Below are 18,815 nucleotides of genomic sequence, written 5' to 3'. Positions count from 1 at the left end.
GGAGAAAGGGCTCTCCTAAGCTGCCTTGGAGCAAATTCTCCATCCTTTGGGTGTTTCCATCCCTGCCACCTTATGTGCCCAGGGTTCTGTCTGGACTTGCCTGAGAAGGTTGCTGGATGATCTGTCCAGATGAGAAAAGCTTTCTCTGCGCGACAGCTTGCTGCCTTCTCCTCCTGGTACCGCAGTCACTTCCCACTGTCCCTCTCCATAAGTCAGGACAGTACCGTGATGGTGATGGAACAGGCCCTGCTCTCTGACCTCCAGGTCCTGCTTACTGACCTCCAGGCTCTTCTCTCTGACTTCCTGCCCCTGGCCCAGCCTGCCCCTGGCTACAGGCTGTCCTCAGGAGCCCCACCTTGCCTCTCTGGGCAGCTTCCTTGGAACAGGGAAGAGTAAGCGCCAAGGCTCTGGAAGCGGAGGAGCCTTAACGCCTAGGAGTCAGGAGGCAGGGGGAAATGTAAAGGAGTCAGGGTTAGAGACTGGGCTTTGAGCACGGCCCACTACAGTCCACGGGTCATTTCATGGATGCTGAGACAGTCAGGAGGCCCCACCAGTGCCTGAAATGAGACTGAACCTCACTTCACTACCCTTTGCTGCTCCTCACATTCTCCCAAACCTGGTACCCCTGCCCCAGGTGGCTGAAGCTGGACTTAGCTAACCAGTACTCCCTAGCAAGGAGAGTGGTTCTCTATGTGTCCTGGCTCCCCATGTGCTCTGCCTGCAGAGAGGCAGAGGTTGAAACAATTTCCCGAGGACCTGGCTGCCTGGCAGCAGCTGGGTGTCCACCTTGAGAAGGATGGGGGGATCTCAGGAGATCTGCCTGTCTCCCAAGGGCTTTTCAGGCTCCGGAATGGCACATGTGGGAATCCCAGTCTTGTTGGCTACAACATGTTTCCCTTTCCTGACAAGTTCTAACAGCTAGTGATCAGGGTTCTTCTTGCTGGAGAAGAAAGGGCTGAGGTCAGAGAGGGGCACTCTCACTCAGGGTGACCAGCTCCTCGCCTCTCTGTGGACAACAGAGCTTGAGAAAGTAAAGAGATGCAGTGGAGTGAGGTGATGGAAGTCTAAAATAGGAAGGAATTTTGTGCACAATATCAGACTCTGGGAGCAGTTGACCTGGAGAGCCTGGGGGAGGGCCTGCCTAACAAGCTTTCAAAAAACAGGAGCGATTTCCACTGGACTAGGGTAAGACTTGCCGGTTGGGTGGGGAAGACTGGCTTTAGTCCTGACATCAGATTGACTGGCTGGGTGAACTTCAACAGCCTTTTAACCTCTCTGAGAAATGGAAACGATGGCTTCAGAGGCCAGAAATAGAGATGCTTTGTAAAATAAAAATTTTTTAAAAAGCAAGTATTCTATAGCGTAAAGGCTAGAGACCAAAATAGATAACAGGATTCCCTGAACATCCCTAAGAGGGAGAAAGTATGTTAAAAATAGAAAAACCAAAATTCAGAAGAAAGAGACTCACAGAGCTAAACCAGGATGGGGACCCTGGGTCAGGCCAGCCTCTTTGCTCCTCCTAGAACTTATTTTTGGTCTGACCACTCTGCCTTGTATTTTGCAGAATCATGTGAGGGCCAACCAGGGAAGGTGGAGCAGATGAGCACACACGGGAGCCGTCTCCTCACCGCCGTCCCTCTCAGCATGGAACAGAAGCGGCCCTGGCCCCGGGCCCCAGAGGTAGACAGCCGCTCTGTGGTCCTGCTCTCAGTGGTCTGGGTGCTGCTGGCCCCCACAGCAGCTGGCATGCCTCAGTTCAGCACCTTTCACTCTGAGAATCGTGACTGGACTTTCAACCACTTGACCGTCCACCGAGGGACGGGGGCTGTCTACGTGGGGGCCATCAACAGGGTCTACAAGCTGACGGGCAACCTGACCATCCAGGTGGCTCATAAGACAGGGCCAGAAGAGGACAACAAGTCTTGTTACCCGCCCCTCATCGTGCAGCCCTGCAGCGAAGTGCTCACCCTCACCAACAATGTCAACAAGCTGCTCATCATTGACTACTCTGAGAACCGCCTGCTGGCCTGTGGGAGCCTCTATCAGGGGGTCTGCAAGCTGCTGCGGCTGGACGACCTCTTCATCCTGGTGGAGCCATCCCATAAGAAGGAGCACTACCTGTCCAGTGTCAACAAGACGGGCACCATGTATGGGGTGATTGTGCGCTCCGAGGGTGAGGACGGCAAGCTCTTCATCGGCACGGCCGTTGATGGGAAGCAGGATTACTTCCCGACCCTGTCCAGCCGGAAGCTGCCCCGAGACCCTGAGTCCTCAGCCATGCTCGACTATGAGCTACACAGCGATTTTGTCTCCTCTCTCATCAAGATCCCTTCAGACACCCTGGCTCTGGTCTCCCACTTTGACATCTTCTACATCTATGGCTTTGCTAGTGGGGGCTTTGTCTACTTTCTCACTGTCCAGCCCGAGACCCCCGAGGGTGTGGCCATCAACTCCGCTGGAGACCTCTTCTACACCTCACGCATCGTGCGGCTCTGTAAGGATGACCCCAAGTTCCACTCATATGTGTCCCTGCCCTTCGGCTGCACCCGGGCCGGGGTGGAATACCGCCTCCTGCAGGCTGCTTACCTGGCCAAGCCTGGGGACTCGCTGGCCCAGGCCTTCAATATCACCAGCCAGGACGATGTACTCTTCGCCATCTTCTCCAAAGGGCAGAAGCAGTATCACCACCCGCCCGATGACTCTGCCCTGTGTGCCTTCCCCATCCGGGCCATCAACTTGCAGATCAAGGAGCGCCTGCAGTCCTGCTACCAGGGCGAGGGCAACCTGGAGCTCAACTGGCTGCTGGGGAAGGACGTCCAGTGCACCAAGGCGGTAAGGAGGCACGCACCTCGCTCTGCTCCTGCTCCGTGACACAGATTCCAACCTTCCTGTCCATGCCCTGGGGCACACCTGCTCCCACACCACCACAGGCCTGAAATGAAAGAGGTTTTCAGACTCAGGTTATCAGGTGGTAACCAATAATGCAGGGTCTTACGTACACCAGATACTTGGGATATGTGTGTTGATTCGTTATCATTTCAAATATATGTATTGAGTGCCTACATCACACCAGGTGCTACTGTAAATGCTGCAGGCTTCAGCTGTGAACCATACAGCCCTACAAAGCTCACTGCCCTCAGGGAGATTATGTGCTAGTTGGGTGAGACAAATGAACACATAATATATGTTAGTTTGCCAAATGGGAATAATGGCTGTAGAGAAAAATAAACAGGGAAGGGGAAGAGGCAGTAGGTGACAGGACTGACTCACTGAGAAAGTGGTGTCTAAGCAAAGACTGAGGATGAGAAGAAAGGGAGTCATGCAGGTGTCCAGAGAAAGCATTCCAGAGAGAGAGAAAGGGTGAGGAGAATGTGCAAAGAATTCAGGGCACGCCTGGAGTGTCTGAGGAACAGTAAGGAGGCCACTGCAGCCAGATCAGAGTATATGAGAGAAAGAGCAGCAGGTGATGGGGTCCATCAGAAGTAATGGGCACCAGGTCATGTACACACACAGCCATAGACCATTGTGGTTCCCAGTGAGGGGGTCAAGTGGAGATCGGAAATCTAAGTCAGAGGAGAGGGAAAGGAGTCTGGAGAAGAATCAAGAGTGTGGACAAAGGCAAAAGAGGAGGGGATGAAAAGCTGAGAATCCAGACCTGAGGAAAGCAGAGACAAGAAAATCAGTGGCAAGCACTGCCCTGTCAGAGGCTCATGGTGCTGTCATCAAAGTATTCATGATCCACTCTTCCTTCCATCATTTATCCAGCCATCCAACCATCCATTCATTTATCCACCCATCTCTCCTCCATCCATCCCCTTTCCTTCCCTCCTTTTATTCTCCTATCCATCTATCCCTCCCTCCTCCTTAGCTTTCTCCCCCATGCATCTCTCTATCCATCCATCCATCCATCCATCCATCTATTCAGCCATTTACCCATCCCTCCATTCATCTGTCCCTGATCCTTCCCTTCATTCTTTCCTCCATCCCTTCATCCACCTATCTCTTTATCCATGCATCCTTCTTTTTTTCTCCCTTAATCTATGCCTCTATCTTTATCTATCCATCATCCATTTGTCTATCTAGCCCTCCATCTATCCATTCATCCCTCTCTTTATTCATCCACCATCATCCATCTACCCATCCCTCCATTCATTTACAAATAGTATTGAAGATCTTCTGAATGCCTGGCACTGTACTAGGCACTGGGGATGCAAACATAAAAAGACATGATTGGCTGGGCACGGTGGCTCACACCTGTAATCCCAGCACTTTGGGAGGCTAAGGCAGGCAGATTGCTTGAGCTCAGGAGTTCAATACTAGCCTAGGCAACATGAAAAAACTCCGTCTCTACAAAAAATCCAAAAATTAGCCGGGTGTGGTGATGTGCACCTGTAGTCCCAGCTACTCTGGAAGCCTGAGCATGGGAGGTGGAGGTTGCAGTGAGCCGAGATCGTGCTACAATACTCCAGCCTGAGTGACAGAGTGAGACCCTGTCTCAGGAAAAAAAAAAAAAAAGAAAGAAAAAGAAAGATGTGATCACTACTCTGACAGATCTTAAAATCTAGTAGGAGAGAGAGACACACATAGAGAGAGAGAGAGACAGAGAGACAGAGAGAGAGAGAGACAGCTACAGAGAGAGAGAGAGACAGCTGGCAACATAATGTAGCGGCTAAGAGTTTGAGCTTCTGAGACAAAAGCCAGGCTTCAAATTCCATCTGTGTTTCTTCCTCGCTTCTTCAGAAGCACCTTATCATCTCTATATTCTCATCTGTGAGATGGGAATGATAATGCCTAGCTCATGGGATGATCAGATGAGATAATACATGGAGAGATTAGCACCATGCCTGGAAATGTTAGGTTTATCATTACACAGGGAGTTAACAGGGAGTGTGAGAAGTGCAAAAGTAGGTTTCTTATACACAATGCTGAGGGCTCTGGATCTGCAGCCTAGAAAAAATATATGAGACCAAGGGGCCCATATGGCTACCTTCTGAGTACTCTAAATTGAAGGTGCCTGCCATTGTGAACAAACACTAGTACTTGAAGCAAGAAAACATCATTCCAAGGCTACGCTTCTATTCCTGTCATCATTTGCTTAGTGTGGTAGAAGAGTCGTGGTTAAGGCTTTGAAGTAAAACAGATGGGGATTAAAAATCAGTCCTACCAGTTACTACTTGTGTGACTTTGGCAAGTTATGCACCTGATCTGAGCTGTAAGTTTTTCATCTTTAAAACAGAGATAATATTATCTTCTTTTGATGGTTAGTATGAGGATCAAATGGAAAATGTATGTAAAGTGCTTAGCACAATACCTGGAACATAATAAGCATTCAATAAATGGGCAGCTATGATTATGAATATTAATCACAGTAGTAAAGAGCCAGGTATTTTCTTAGTTATCTTACTGTTGTAAAATGAGGAAGCTGGACTAGATAGGCTCTAGTTTTTTGTTTTGTTTTGTTTTTTTAACACCAAAATTATATGGCCACTGGCCTTAACTAATGGGGAGAAGTGGAGAGGAAATGTAACCCTCTGTAAGGGTTAAACGCTTGCAGAGTCCAGCCTAGTTCCCATAACCCAGTGGGGGCCTTGTCAGGAGGAAACTGCTGATTCCTGCCTGCTTCTGAGCAAGAGGAAAGAGGAAGATGACACTCTTCTCTGCTCCAGCGCAGAGAGACAAGCCTGGGCTAGTTACAAAAGGACAGGAAAGGCACTGGGAGAGAGGTGACAGTGAGTGGGGCCGGGACCTTAGAGTGGAGAGCCCCTTGCCTCCACCCCTTCAGTACCACACCCTTCTGGTGCAGGGGCTGCAAGAGGAATGGCCCCTTAAAGATCCCGACAGTCCAAAGGACCAAGACCCGGGGACCCAGAAATATTTTGGTGGCCTTAGAGGGAAATAAGGATAAATGAAAGAAGCTGTGGTCCCAGAGCTTGATTTTAACATGACTCTGGAATAACATGGAAATCTCAGATCAAAAATATGAGCTCTGATCCCAGAAAAGGGAGGAAGAAGGGGGCTATCACTCATTGAATAGCAGCTATGTCCTAAAGGCTAAGCTTGGCAATTTAAGTGTTATCTCACTTGCTCCTCACAATGACCCCATAAAGCAAGAGTTATCACCCCCATTTTACAGATAAAAAAAACAAAGGCTCACAAAGACTAAGCAAGTTGCTCAGATCTCCACAGCTATAAGTGATAAAGTGGGGATTTGAATTTAGTTGGTCTATATTACTTCTTAGTCCAGGCTCTTTCTTTGTAGCCCTTCTGTTTCCAAGGAAAGCCATACACCAAGCTCTCAACCATTGGAGCAAAAGTAAAGGCACATCAGGTGTTTGGAAATATCTGACAATATATTGAAAAAGAACTTGAAGAGAAAAGAAATTCTAGCCAATCCTAAGGGCTTAGGCTGAGAATAAATCTTTTTTTTTTTTTAATAGTTCTGGAGATTCTAGAATCAATAAGATGGTAGCAAAATCCAAAATTACTAGGTTTTTGCTTCTGCATCATTTCTCAAAAGCTGACTTGGGCTATGCCTGTGCCCAGACTCTGTGGCCTTACCAGCCCTGCAGAAAGTGGGAAAGAAATGGAAGCCATGAAATTAAGGACTTTTAGAGCTCAAAGGAAGCTTGACAATTACCTGGTCCAATACTTTTACTTTACAGATGAGAAAACTGAGGCTGAGACAGGGTACATGACATATCAAGGTCACACAGCTGATTTCAGTAGAGAAAGGACTAAAATCTGGATCACTTTCTTCTTAGCCAGGGCAGTAGCTGCCTGGAGTGTAGGGATGAGATGAAGAAGAGAAGTACAAAATGTAAAATGTGTAGCTGATAACTCTGACCAGCCTTTCTAGGGAGCTAGAATTCCCATGGTTGGCTTCAGTGATGTGCTGGTAAATATTAAATAACTGGCTCTATGCAGGCCGGGGAGGGAGAGGAAAGCTCTGGTTTGTAGCCCCTGCCAATTGCCATGGTATAAATACACCTATCCTGGCTGATTTCAAGCATCATGGGATGTCACTTAACGCACAGTTATCCCCTGTGAGCTGGCTTCAGCACACCACAGCTTCACTCCCTTTCTAAGAAACTCATTCCTTCTGCTCTGCGAGGCTCCATATTATCCCAGGTTCAAAAGTCATCTTAACCTAAAAATTTGTTTTCTTTCCTGAAGAATATACACACACAAGTGCAGCACCATCATTCCTACCAGTAGCAGGAGCAGCAGCTCTCTACAAAACACTATGGAACCACAAAAATTGAGCCTCTGCTCCCTTTGGGACTGAGAAGAGAAAGGAAGGGAAGTCCTTGGTTTAAAAAAAAAAAAAAAAATCACATGCCATAACTTATAAACCAATTATTCCAAAGAAATGAGGCTGTCAACAAATGATGATGTGTCAGCCTGCTCTTCCCTGGTGAGGGTGAGAGGAGGCTGAAGGGAGCAGGGGGCAGGCTGCTCTGCTGCTTTCTATGATTCCTACGACAGCCATTTCCTTCCTCCTCTGGGATGCCTTCGCAGACCCAGAAGGAACAGCTGCCACAGGACGCGGGGCTTTTTCTGGCCCAGAGCCTGCAGCCTTTGCCACAGGATTCCACATTGTGCCATTAACTGGGGCATGTCAGAGCATCCGTGCTGGCCCAGCCCTGTGCTGAGCACTGTGTACAGAATGCAAACCCCTCAGCAGCCCCTGCCTCAGGAAGCATTACAGTCTTTGTCTTTCATTCTTTTTTAGATGAGAGACCTAAGATCTTGAGACCTGAGAAATCATCAATTTAACATTGCCTTCAACAGCCCTACAGGAGGACCCTACTGGTCCAAGTTTTCACAACCAGTTTGTGGCAGAACAGGGAATAGGATCAAGATCTTCCTACTTTCTTTCCAGCAATTTTTTTTTTTTCTTTTTGAGACGGAGTCTGTCGCCCAGGCTGGAGTGCAGTGGCGCAATCTCAGCTCACTGCAACCTCCACCTCCCTGGTTTCACGCAATTCTCCTGCCTCAGCCTCCCGAATAGCTGGGATTACAGGCACACAGCACTACGCCCAGCTAATTTTTTGTATTTTTGGTAGAGACGGGTTTTCACTATGTTGGCCAGACTGGTCTCAAACTCCTGACCTCGTGATCTACCCGCCTCGGCCTCCTAAAGTGCTGGGATTACAGGCGTGAGCCACCCTGCCCAGTCACAGTTTTTTTTTTTTCACTTGCTCAAGGTGATCTTTCAAATGTGCTCCGGTCACTCCTGACAGACACATTATGGAGCCACACCACCACTCTCCTTAAAGGCTGGAAATACAAAGGACACCACCTCCAGAATTCTCTCTTAATTATATTTATCCAAACATTGTTGAAGATCTATAATGCACAATAGTGGAAATAGCTGGACAACTTAACACAAATCTTTTGCATGCATTATTTCATTTGTTCCTTCACGGTTCTATCAGAAAGGTGGGCAGGTATTATTCCAAAGGAAGAAACTGAGGCATATGTAGATTAACTTTTCCAAAGTGTAAGGTACTGTCCAATATTATTATGACACTTCCGATCTCTTTCCAGTATGGAAAGATAGTAGGGAGCTAGAATTCCCATGGTTGGCTCCAGTGAGGTGCTGGTAAATATTGAACAACTGGATAGTTGAATGGCCTAAAATTTCTTGTGCCCAAAGGGAGACCCTATAGCCCAAGAAACAAACAAGAAACCCTCTCTGGGCTGGTAGAAATCCTGTAATGTTGCCTTTAGACTGATTATCCACTGAAGGAACTCTTGTCTGAAATAGAAAGATCCCCACAGAATGCCATGGTCCTGAGGGACATTAAAATAAATAGCTTGACAAATTGATCCTAGTTCTCCTGGCAGAAAGGTAGATGCAGGTGACTCCAGGTGAGTGGAAGGTTACTGCCTGTTCTTTCGTCTGGCTTCATAAGTACCAACATGGAATTTGTGGGTGAGCTGGTGAGAAGATTTTGTCTGCAGCATGTGTTAGGGCCCCTGAACTCCCACGTCTGCCTCTCTGAGGCCTGGCGTCCTAAGACTGGAAGTTGGGAATATAAGTTGTATAGAGACTCCACCAAGCCTCCACTGTTACTCACCCCAATTCCTTCCCCTTTCCTCCAGCCTGTCCCCATCGACGATAACTTCTGTGGACTGGACATCAACCAGCCACTGGGAGGCTCAACTCCAGTGGAGGGCCTGACCCTGTACACCACCAGCCGGGACCGCATGACCTCTGTGGCCTCCTACGTTTACAACGGCTACAGCGTGGTTTTTGTGGGGACTAAGAGTGGCAAGCTGAAAAAGGTAAGAGTCTATGAGCTCAGATGCCCCAGTGACATTCAGCTCCTCCGCAGAAAGTCCCTCGTGGAAGATAGCTATTGGTGGAGATTTAACTACAGGCAACTTTATTTTCTTGGGGAACGAAGGTGAAATTGGGGAGGTAAGAAGGGGTTAATTTTGTGACAGCTTCTAACTACTTCCTCCAGCCCTCAGTCATTGGGTATGTAAGGAATGCAAGCATGTTTCAATATTTCCCAAACTTTAAGAAAAAACTTTAAGAAGGTACATACATCTGCAAAAGCAAAAAAAAAAAAAAAAATTGCTCTTCATTCCCAAATCAAGCAAAACTAAGTTTTTGGTTACGTACATTATAAATCTCCAACATCACAAATCCCTCCCTAGGACCTGTCAAGTTGATTATACTGGTCTTTGTTGAATTCAGAGAAGTTGGTTGAAGCAGATTATTGGTCCCAATTCTAAGACCTGGGGCAAACGGTGGGTGCTGCTCTCTGATGGTGTATGATGCCTGAAGAAAACGCCATTCTCCAGTCTTTCCTTGTCCTGCAATCACAGTCTCTTCCCTTCCCAGCTCCCCACCCAGATGTGAGCTGCCAGGTGGAAGTAGACATTTTACCTTGTGTCTCCTTGGGCACTTCTGCCTGCTGGAGGGCACAGGCTGTCTGGGGCTGGCAGCATGGGAGGCCTCTTGTGCAGCAAGCTGAAGCCAACAGCTTGTGCCTGCTTGTCTAGTGCCTAGGGTGCAGAGAGGGTGCACAATCTGGTTCATTATATGGGATTAGAGCAGCCACATTCTTTCCGGTCTCAGCTAATCCCCTTTTCCCAAGCTTACCCTCCTGCCACCTTTCCCTAGTCCCAGCACCTGTGGATCAAGGAACATGCAAGACCTCACTGCCTCTCACCCTTTGATGTTGACATCACCCTGGAGCTCTTTCCTTATAATCCATTTAGAGCCTTGGGAGGGATGCTGTTTGGAAATGTGGAAGGAGGGTAACCTGGAGTGAGCCCAAGGAAGAATTTCCATGTTCTGCTTGTTCTGAATTACTGCCAGGGGAGGTGAGAAGAACTGGTCTGGGTTCACCTAGTAGTGCTAAACCCTCCAGGCTTCTTCTGGTTCCCATGATACCAAAGACGTTTAACCATTTCCTCACTTGTGTAGAAGTTCCTACATGTTCCTCTTCTGTGCCCTCCACTCTGCCTGGGACTAGAGACCCTAGCTTGACTTTTCAGCACATGGAAGAGAGAAAGAATGTGGTCCTTGTGTTTGCTTTTCCAAAATGGGAAGGGGAGGAGTTGCTCTGTGAAATTCCGCTAAGGTTTAAAAGTGGCTTCTACCAGGAAGCAGTTTGGCTTGGAACCCTGAGGCTGATTACTTCCCTGCTCAGCCAGGGTCACCACAGCCAGTTGGGCAAATTGTGCCTGGCCTAGGGGGATTGTGTTAAGGAGCCTAGTGGGAGTTGAAATCCCAGCCTGAGCTCTCCCTGTCACATGATGTACCCTGTGGTATAAACATCTGCCCAGTGGGCCTTCTCTTACTAAGTCATCTGCCCATAGGGACCACCTTTTCCTAAATGGCACACAGGCTCTCTAAGGGCCAGCAGAAGCCACACAGGCTGGTGTGAGCACTTTTCCCTGACCTTCAGTCACTGCTCCAGGTCATGTGTGTCATTCTGTCTCCTTGATTCTCTTGAAAGTTCCATGAAAGGCAGGGGTCATGCTTTTTGGACTATTCCCTTCTTCCCCTTTAATCCCCTCACCAAGTGTTCACTCATGGGATAGGCTTCAAAACTGCTTTGAAAAACAGAACCATTCTTTAAGGAACCTTAGAGAGTGCCTGGCCCAATACTCTCATTATTTGACAGGGAAACTGAGGTCCAGAGAAGAAAATTGACCTGCCCAAGCATAGAGATCTAAGACAAGTTGCTTCTTGCCTTGACACCCAATTTGGCACCATTTTTACTTAAAGAAGCAGCTCTAGAGCCCAGGGAGGGAGACTGAGAACGATCTTCAGGTCCAGGCTTGCTACAGAGGTCAGCTAGGGGCTAGTGCTTTCACTCTCTTCAGATCTAGATGTGAATTAAGGAATCAGTGTATAATGAATGGATGGATGAGAAGTGAATAAAGGAAAAGGGACCCAACCAGACACAAAGGGACCTTGAGTTGCCTTTCCCCATATCTCCATGCATCGCGCACAGCACACACCAGGGGCTGCTTGGCATCTTTCCAAGTCACACACCTGAGTTGGCCAAGTTCTCCTGGCCTTATTGAAACCCTGACAGACAAGTTGCTGTGGAGACAAGTCAGCAGGTTCAAGGGCAAAGCTGGGGGCGTGGTTACCCACAGCTTGTTCTGACCTGTGAGTTGGCTGCTGCTTCTCACTTTTTGCTTGGCCTTTCTTTGGCAGTTTCTATGAGCTCATGGCACCCCTCCTTCCTCCTCTGTGCAGCTCACCCTTCTTTCCCACCCACGCTGCTTTGAGGTACTTGACATTCATATCCAGGCCCCTGCTGGCCTCCCATCTACCAGCTTACTTGCTCCCACCCCTCTCCAGAGAAATAACCCATGAAGAATTTATGGAATGTCCCCAGGAAACCCTACTATGGTCCAGGCCCCATAGCTCTTTCAACACAGGAAGGAAAATAAAGAAAAAAATAGCTAAGAGTTTGGAAAGGGAAGGGAAGGCGGGTGCGTCAGAACTACTCACTTCTCCCGGCGTCTGTCAGGCTGTCCAGCCCTCATCTACTGTGGCCTGTAGAAACAGGATGTCCCTGTGTATGGAAGTTTAGAGGAAGCAGAGACTTGCTAGAAGTGATAGGACCACAGGGCGCTCTTATGTGCTGTGTCACATAGCTGCTTATATACTGCTGTCTGCAAGATTCATAGAGAGCACCCTAGACAAGACCACTGCCTTCTGAGCTGCAAACAAGTGGAAGGAACAGACAGAATAAGGTTAAGTCCCCAAAACCTGTATGTGAGGATGGGTGCGGTGGCTCACACCTGTAATCCCAGCACTTTGGGAGGCCAAGGCAGGTGGATCAGCTGAGGTCAGGAGCTTGAGACCAGCCTGGCCAACATGGTGAAACTTCGTCTCTATTAAAAATACAAAAGTTAGCTGGTCATGGTGGCACCTGCCTGTAGTCCCACCCCCTTGGGAGGCTGAGACGGGAGAATCACTTGAACCCAAGAGATGGAAGTTACAGTGAGCCAAGATCGTGCTACTGCACTCCAGCCTGGGCAACAGAGTGAGACTCCATCTCAAAAACAAAACAACAACAACAAAAAACAGGAGTTTGAGACCAGCCTGACCAATGTGGTGAAATCCTGTCTCTACTAAAACTTCGAAAATTAGCCAGGCGTGGTGGCACGCACCTGTAATCGCAGCTACTCAGGAGGCTGAGGCAGGAGAATTGCTTGAACCTGGGAGGTGGAGGTTGCAGTGAGCCCAGACCATGCCACTGTACTCTAGCCTGGGTGACAGGGCAAGACTCTGTCCCCCCTCTCCCCCCAAAAAAACTGTATGTGCAATGCTTGCATAAGCTAAGGGTCAGTGCATCGCAGGTGATAAGAAGACATGCAAAGATTCACCATAAGGGTGGAATAATTCAAACAAAACAGCAACTGTAGTGTGATCAGTCTGCAAGGCTTTACTGAAAAGGAAGATTACCAGGGTCTGCTTATAGACTAGATGAGACAGATGAAGTGATGAGTTGGGGGAGAGAAGGGCATTCTAGACCTTGGGTGCCACACTGAGAAGGTACAAAGCACATGCAATGAAGGTCCAACATGCAGAGGAGCTTGGAAAACTTGGACAGATAAGAGGGGAGGGAGACCCCCTGTGAGACTTTAAGCCCTAAGGAGATCAAGCGAAAAGGATTTTGGGATTTTAGCGAACCGTGAGGTTGACATGAGCCAACTGTGTGATATATTGCTTTAACAAAGTTAGTCTTCATCATGATAATAGAAGAACAGCTTCTGTGTCACGAGACATAGTGACTCCACTTTACCTTGAAGATAACATCACAAGAGGGTGTTAAGCAAACGGAAGTGCCAGATAAACAAGAGCTGAACGGATGTGGGAATCATGCTATGTGAAGGGGAAAAGAATGAATAAAGCAGGACATAGAACAGCTGTCTTTAGATAACATAATTTACTGAGCACTTATTATATGTCACATGCTATTGAGGAGCTTTATATCTGTTAATTCATTTACTCTCTTACTCTATGAGGTAGGTGCTATCACCTCCATTTTAAAGATGAGGAAATGGAGGCCAAGAAAGGTTAAAAAATAATAATAAAGCCACACAGTAAATAACATGGCAGAGCTAGGACTAGAACCGTGATTATCTGGTTTTACAATCTTTCGGCTTATCCATTAAGCTATGGAAGATGAATTAGGCTTATTCAGTGTGACCCCAGAGGGCAGAATAGGGCCACTGGGTAGGCGTTACAGCACAGCAGCTTTCCCCTTCATATAAGGAAAACATTTTTTACAGCCAGACTGTCCCAGGATGGAAAGAGCTGACTCAGGAGGGAATGAGGTCCTAGTCAGTGGAAATATGCAAGCAGAGACTGAATGGTCACCAACCAGGGGTGCTGCCAAGGGGACCCCTGCATCAGATCTCATGGTATTTTCAATGATGCTGCCACTATTTCTCTGGCTCTGTCAGCAAAGTGTGTGATGAAGGAGTATGGGCTGAGGCAGAGAAGAGGAGCAGAAAAAGGAAGACCAAGGACTCCTGGGTGTGGACTTTGGAATGAGGCTGGTTTTGAGCCTGCCCTCAGAGTAGCAGAAGGCCCCTCAGGGTCAGCTGGGAGGGGCTCGGCACAGACACGGCAAAGCCTGGCCAGGATGATGAGGACAGGCAGGCCTGGGGCCAGATGTAGGGGAGGGAAAAGCAGGTTATCCTGGGGCCCGGGTCCAGTTCCTCATGACAGCATCGCTCCTGGTTAAGAATAGGCAGTGAGGGTCCAGATGATACAGACTGAGTACAAACACCAAAGCGGATGGAGGAAGAGTGGCAACAGGAACTGGAAAGTCATTTTACATGATTTTCCAGGTTTCAGGGCAGAGACAGGTGGCAAATCAGGCTCATGTCATGGGGCAAAAGAGGGAGGATGTCAAGCTGAGCAAGTGAAAGATGCCAGGACAATGGAAGGAAGGACTATCTTGGGTTCAGGGTGAAGTTCCTTTGGTTTCTTCTTTCCATTTGCAGCTGCTAAACTGCCACCTCAGCCCAGGTTTCACATCCCTGCAGGGCTCCTCACAGAAGCTGGAGGGTAGTGTTTTGCTGGGGCTCTCTAGCCTCTCAGTCCCAGGGACCTTAAACAACAGCAGATGCTGCTGGCTCTCTTCTCCATCCCCATCAGAAACCTCTTTTTTTGCTCAAGCATTGTGACATGTCCTTTACCCTGTCCCTTCAACCACTGTGCATGGCACCCTCCTAGACCCCACAGCATCTGGCAAGGGAGCAGCTGCTAAGGTGTCTACCTCCCTTGAGATTCACAGATCCTTGAGGGCAGGGACTTTCCTTTTCACATTCATCACCCCATCCCCACTGCCAGATACACATTAGGTGCTCATGAAAGTGATCTCAAATGTATTGGGTGCCTATTCTATGCTAGACATCTATTTGTACTAATTGAAATAGAATCAGACACCAACAGTGACTCCTGTTGATGTGGTTGGTTGCAAAGGAAGGAAGGTATGATGTGTTGGGTAGGTCGGTGCCGGGAGGAGGAGGGTTGGCATGGCAGTGGCATGAGAAGTAAAGGAAACAGGACAACTTCTGGTGGGTAACAGGAAAGCAGTTTGTTTTCTGGTTAACAACATCTGGAAGAGGGTGGGGTGATCATCTCAGAAATGTTGGCTAGAGGAAGGGGACAGCATTTACACCGTTGCCTGGAGGGCCCCAGAATAGTACAGACAGCCATCTGCTTCACCTGGATCAGATGCAGGCTTGTGTATAGCAGGGAAGCAGGCAAGAATGCCCAGGGAACCACTGCTTCCTCCACCAGTCTCTGTTTATATGACTCCTGGGATGTTTTTGTAAATCCCCAGAGACTTTCCAAGCTCTGGGGAGGGGCCCAGCCTATTCTGGCACTACTTTCTTTCCCATTAGCTAATGGTGGCCGATGAAATGCCTGTGAAATTCTTAAAGGAAAATTCTTTCTGCCTCTCCCTAAGGGACATACCAACCCAAGGTCTCCAATCCCTGGCCCACAGGAAGCCCTGACGTCCCACTTCTATTCTTCTCTTTGTAATCACACAAACGATTTACTAAGCAAAGCCAGGAAAACCGTGAGCTTCTTGCAGTAGCAGCTTAGGCGTTGGAAAGAATCCATCAGGAGCACCAAAGTATTAACTCTCCTCAGCCCTGGGGTTAGTACTCAGTTATTTGATAACACTGACTGTTTATAAGATATGTTTCCATGGTTCTTTTCATCTTCCTCAAATACTTCAACTGAGGGTACTGATCGCCCCTACATTTTTACCCCATTTTACAGATGTAGGAAACTGAGTTGTAGCGATACTAAATGTCTTGCCCAAGATTATATGCTCACCCCCACCCTCCAATGCCAATATTGACATTGGCATTTAGACTTTCTCCCCAAACACACTAACCTGTTACTTGGCTCCTCTCGTGGGGTGGAGTTGCCTTGGCGGACGGAAGGCCAAGTTGGATGAAAAGCTGAGAAACATGCCTTTCTCTCTGTGCCAGCCCCACCAAACAATAGCCACTCATTCCTCTGAGTGGAAATGATTCACTTGTCTCTCTGTATGAACCCTTGATTGAGTAAACAGCCGGAGCTGCAGGTCCACATCTAAGAGACTTAGTGGCTCTCCTGGGACCTGAGACTGCCCATCCGATACCCTAACTCTCCCAGGAGTCTCAGCAATGCTGGACACTGGGGTGGTGGGGAGTGGAGGCCCTCTCCCCTTCCTCAGAGCCTGCATGGAAGGGGTGGGGTGGTGGTTCAGGGAGCTCACCACCACATCCCTAGTAATGAGTTTGGCTCCCTGCCCGGGCTCCCGCCGCCAAGCTTGCTGTTTGTTTTGTTGTTTTATAGGCCTCTTGGGTCCCCAGAACTGGTCTTCTGAAAGCTGGGAAAGGCTGCATTTGGTTGGCACAAGAAAGGGGCATATTTACAGAATGCCCCACTCCCACCCCCTCGACACACACACTCCGGCCAGCACATCTCCTTGCTTGACCATGGCAGGTGTAGACAGGGGATGTCAGCTCTATGCAGAGCCCCAGCAGACCCCAGGGAAGGAGGTCCTGATCTCCCAGAGTCATTCTGAAAGGGGAGAAACTAAAGACTCATTTATTTTTTGTACTTTTTTGTGTAGTTTCTAATATACTTCAATCTTGGACAATTCTTGTATGAGGCATCAGGCTGTGTATTCAGCTGGCTGTTTTGCATTCTCAACAGTGAGCTCCTGCAGCTCAGAGCTTTATTGCAGAGCAGGTGTAAACACAGAAAACTGTGTTTTGGGGACAGGGGGGATGGGCGTAATGATTCAAGCTTGCAGAATCCAGGTGACCTAAATAGGCTATGCAAAATTTTCAAGAGGCCAAGGTGCTGGTGTTTACAGAGGTCCTGTCTTTAGGAAAATACAGACCCTTGTACGCCATTAATCCTTGCCTGTCTGTGGATTTGGAACATGGACATAGATCTCTGAGTTGGAAGGGACTTACAAAGACCACCTGGCCCACTCTCCTACCTTCAAGTAGGGACTAATTTGCATAACAAAGAGTATAGGGTCTTAGGAGAGATCTAGTCCTGACTCCATCCTACTAGCTGTGTGACCTCTGAGCTTTAATTTCCTCAATGTAAAATGAGGACAATTCTGGTACCTGCATCATAAGATTACAGTAAGGATTAAATGACATAATTCATTATTGAACTGATATTTATTGAATATGTACTGTGTGCCAGGAGCTTGGTATAAAGCACTAGAAAACAAAACTGTCAAAAATGCCTGCCCTGCTGAAGTATGGTGGCTCACAGCTGTAATCCCAGCCCTTTGGGAGGCCAAGGCAATCTGATCACCTGAGGTCAGGAGTTTGAGACCAGCCCGGCCAACAGGGTGAAACTCCATCTCTACTAAAAATACAAAAATTATCTGGGCATGGTGGTGTATGCCTGTAATCTCAGCTACTCAGGAGGCTGAGGTGGGGGAATCGCTTGAACTTAGGAGGCAGACGTTGCAGTGAGCCCAGATTGCACCACTGCACTCCAGGCTGGGGGACAGAGAGAGACTCCATCTCGAAAAGAAAAACAAAAAAAAATGCTTGCCCTGATGGAAATTATATCTTAATGTGGGAAGTCAAACAACATAAGTAAGCATAATATATAGTATGTTTAGTGAGTGATAAGTGCTAAGGAAAAAATAGATTACAAAGAAATAATTCGTGGAAGGGATAGAGTGCAGAGCTTGGGCACATGGGCATATGTGCACTTAAATATTGCTACAATTGTGACTTAACTTGTGAACCTCTATTTTTTTTTTCCTGTGGAGTGAGGTAGTAATAAACACTTTGCATATTTGTTGTAAAGATTAAATAAAATCATGTGTAAAAAGTGCTTAATGTAGTGCTTGGCATGGAAGTGCTTTCTATTATTACTGCTATCTTTGAGGCTTCCCCAAAACCCCACTTCTTCCCTGGCTCCTTGGGGTAGTGAAGCTGTCAGATCAGGCTCCTTTTCAGTGACATGTTTGCAAGGTCAGATGGAGGAAGAGAATCCTGTCCCCTACTCCTAGCCCTGAGTCATGGGAAAAAAATACTTAGAAGACGGGACCAGCTGAGCCGAACTAATCTAATCCTGCTGGACTTTGGCATCCAGTTGCATTAGTCAACAGTGAGAGGTTTCACAGTCTCATATAACCAAACAATATGTACTGACCCCCTCCCCAGGGTGGGGCTGAAGGAAGTGTCAGTTGCCCAGTTGCAGTTTCGCAGAATTAACTAAAACAGGCCCATTCTCCCCCTTTGCATGCCTCCACACCAACCACAATATCCTGTGCTGCACAGCTCTGCCTTGGATGAACTATGTGATCTGAGGGGACCTCAGTTTACTCATCTGGATCACCCATGCCTGCCTGGCAAGATTGCTATGCCTATCAGACATGGAGGATACATAATATCTGACACAGATCTTGACGTAGTAGATGCTTAATAAATGGCAGTCACTGCTGCTACCATCTCTGTTACTGCTAGAGTGACTCCTCCTGCTAGTATTACTACTACCACTCCTGTACTATTACCATGTTTTTTCTGCTACAGTCCCAAATTCTCTTTAATTCTATTAGTTCATTAATCCCATCTAATTTTTAGATGATCAAGAAGGATTGGAGGCTAGGCGCCGTGGCTCACGCCTGTAATCCCAGCACTTTGGGAGGCCAAGGTGGGCAGATTGCCTGAGGTCAGGAGTTCGAGACCAGCTGGGCCAGCATGGTGAAACCCCATCTATACTAAAAATACAAAAACAAATTAGCCGGGCCTAGTGGTGGGCGCCTGTAATCCCA

The 18,815-nt window shown here is 47.9% G+C and overlaps 1 protein-coding gene across 1 annotated transcript in view; it reads left to right on the top strand.

Annotated features, from left to right (window-relative positions):
• PLXNA2 (plexin A2) overlaps nt 1-18,815 on the top strand; it is a 221,652-nt gene that overhangs the window by 24,252 nt on the left and 178,585 nt on the right. The window contains exons 2-3 of the mRNA XM_023198398.2: nt 1,565-2,832; nt 9,109-9,291. Coding sequence (XP_023054166.1) covers nt 1,600-2,832; nt 9,109-9,291 — 1,416 coding nt within the window. The 5' untranslated portion in view covers nt 1,565-1,599. The remainder of the gene's footprint in view (nt 1-1,564; nt 2,833-9,108; nt 9,292-18,815) is intronic.

Source organism: Piliocolobus tephrosceles, chromosome 1, assembly GCF_002776525.5.
Source record: "Piliocolobus tephrosceles isolate RC106 chromosome 1, ASM277652v3, whole genome shotgun sequence".
NCBI classification, from domain to species: Eukaryota; Metazoa; Chordata; class Mammalia; order Primates; family Cercopithecidae; genus Piliocolobus; species Piliocolobus tephrosceles.
The sequence above is the reverse complement of the archived record's forward strand: the minus strand, read 5'-3'. Positions and strand labels throughout refer to the sequence as shown.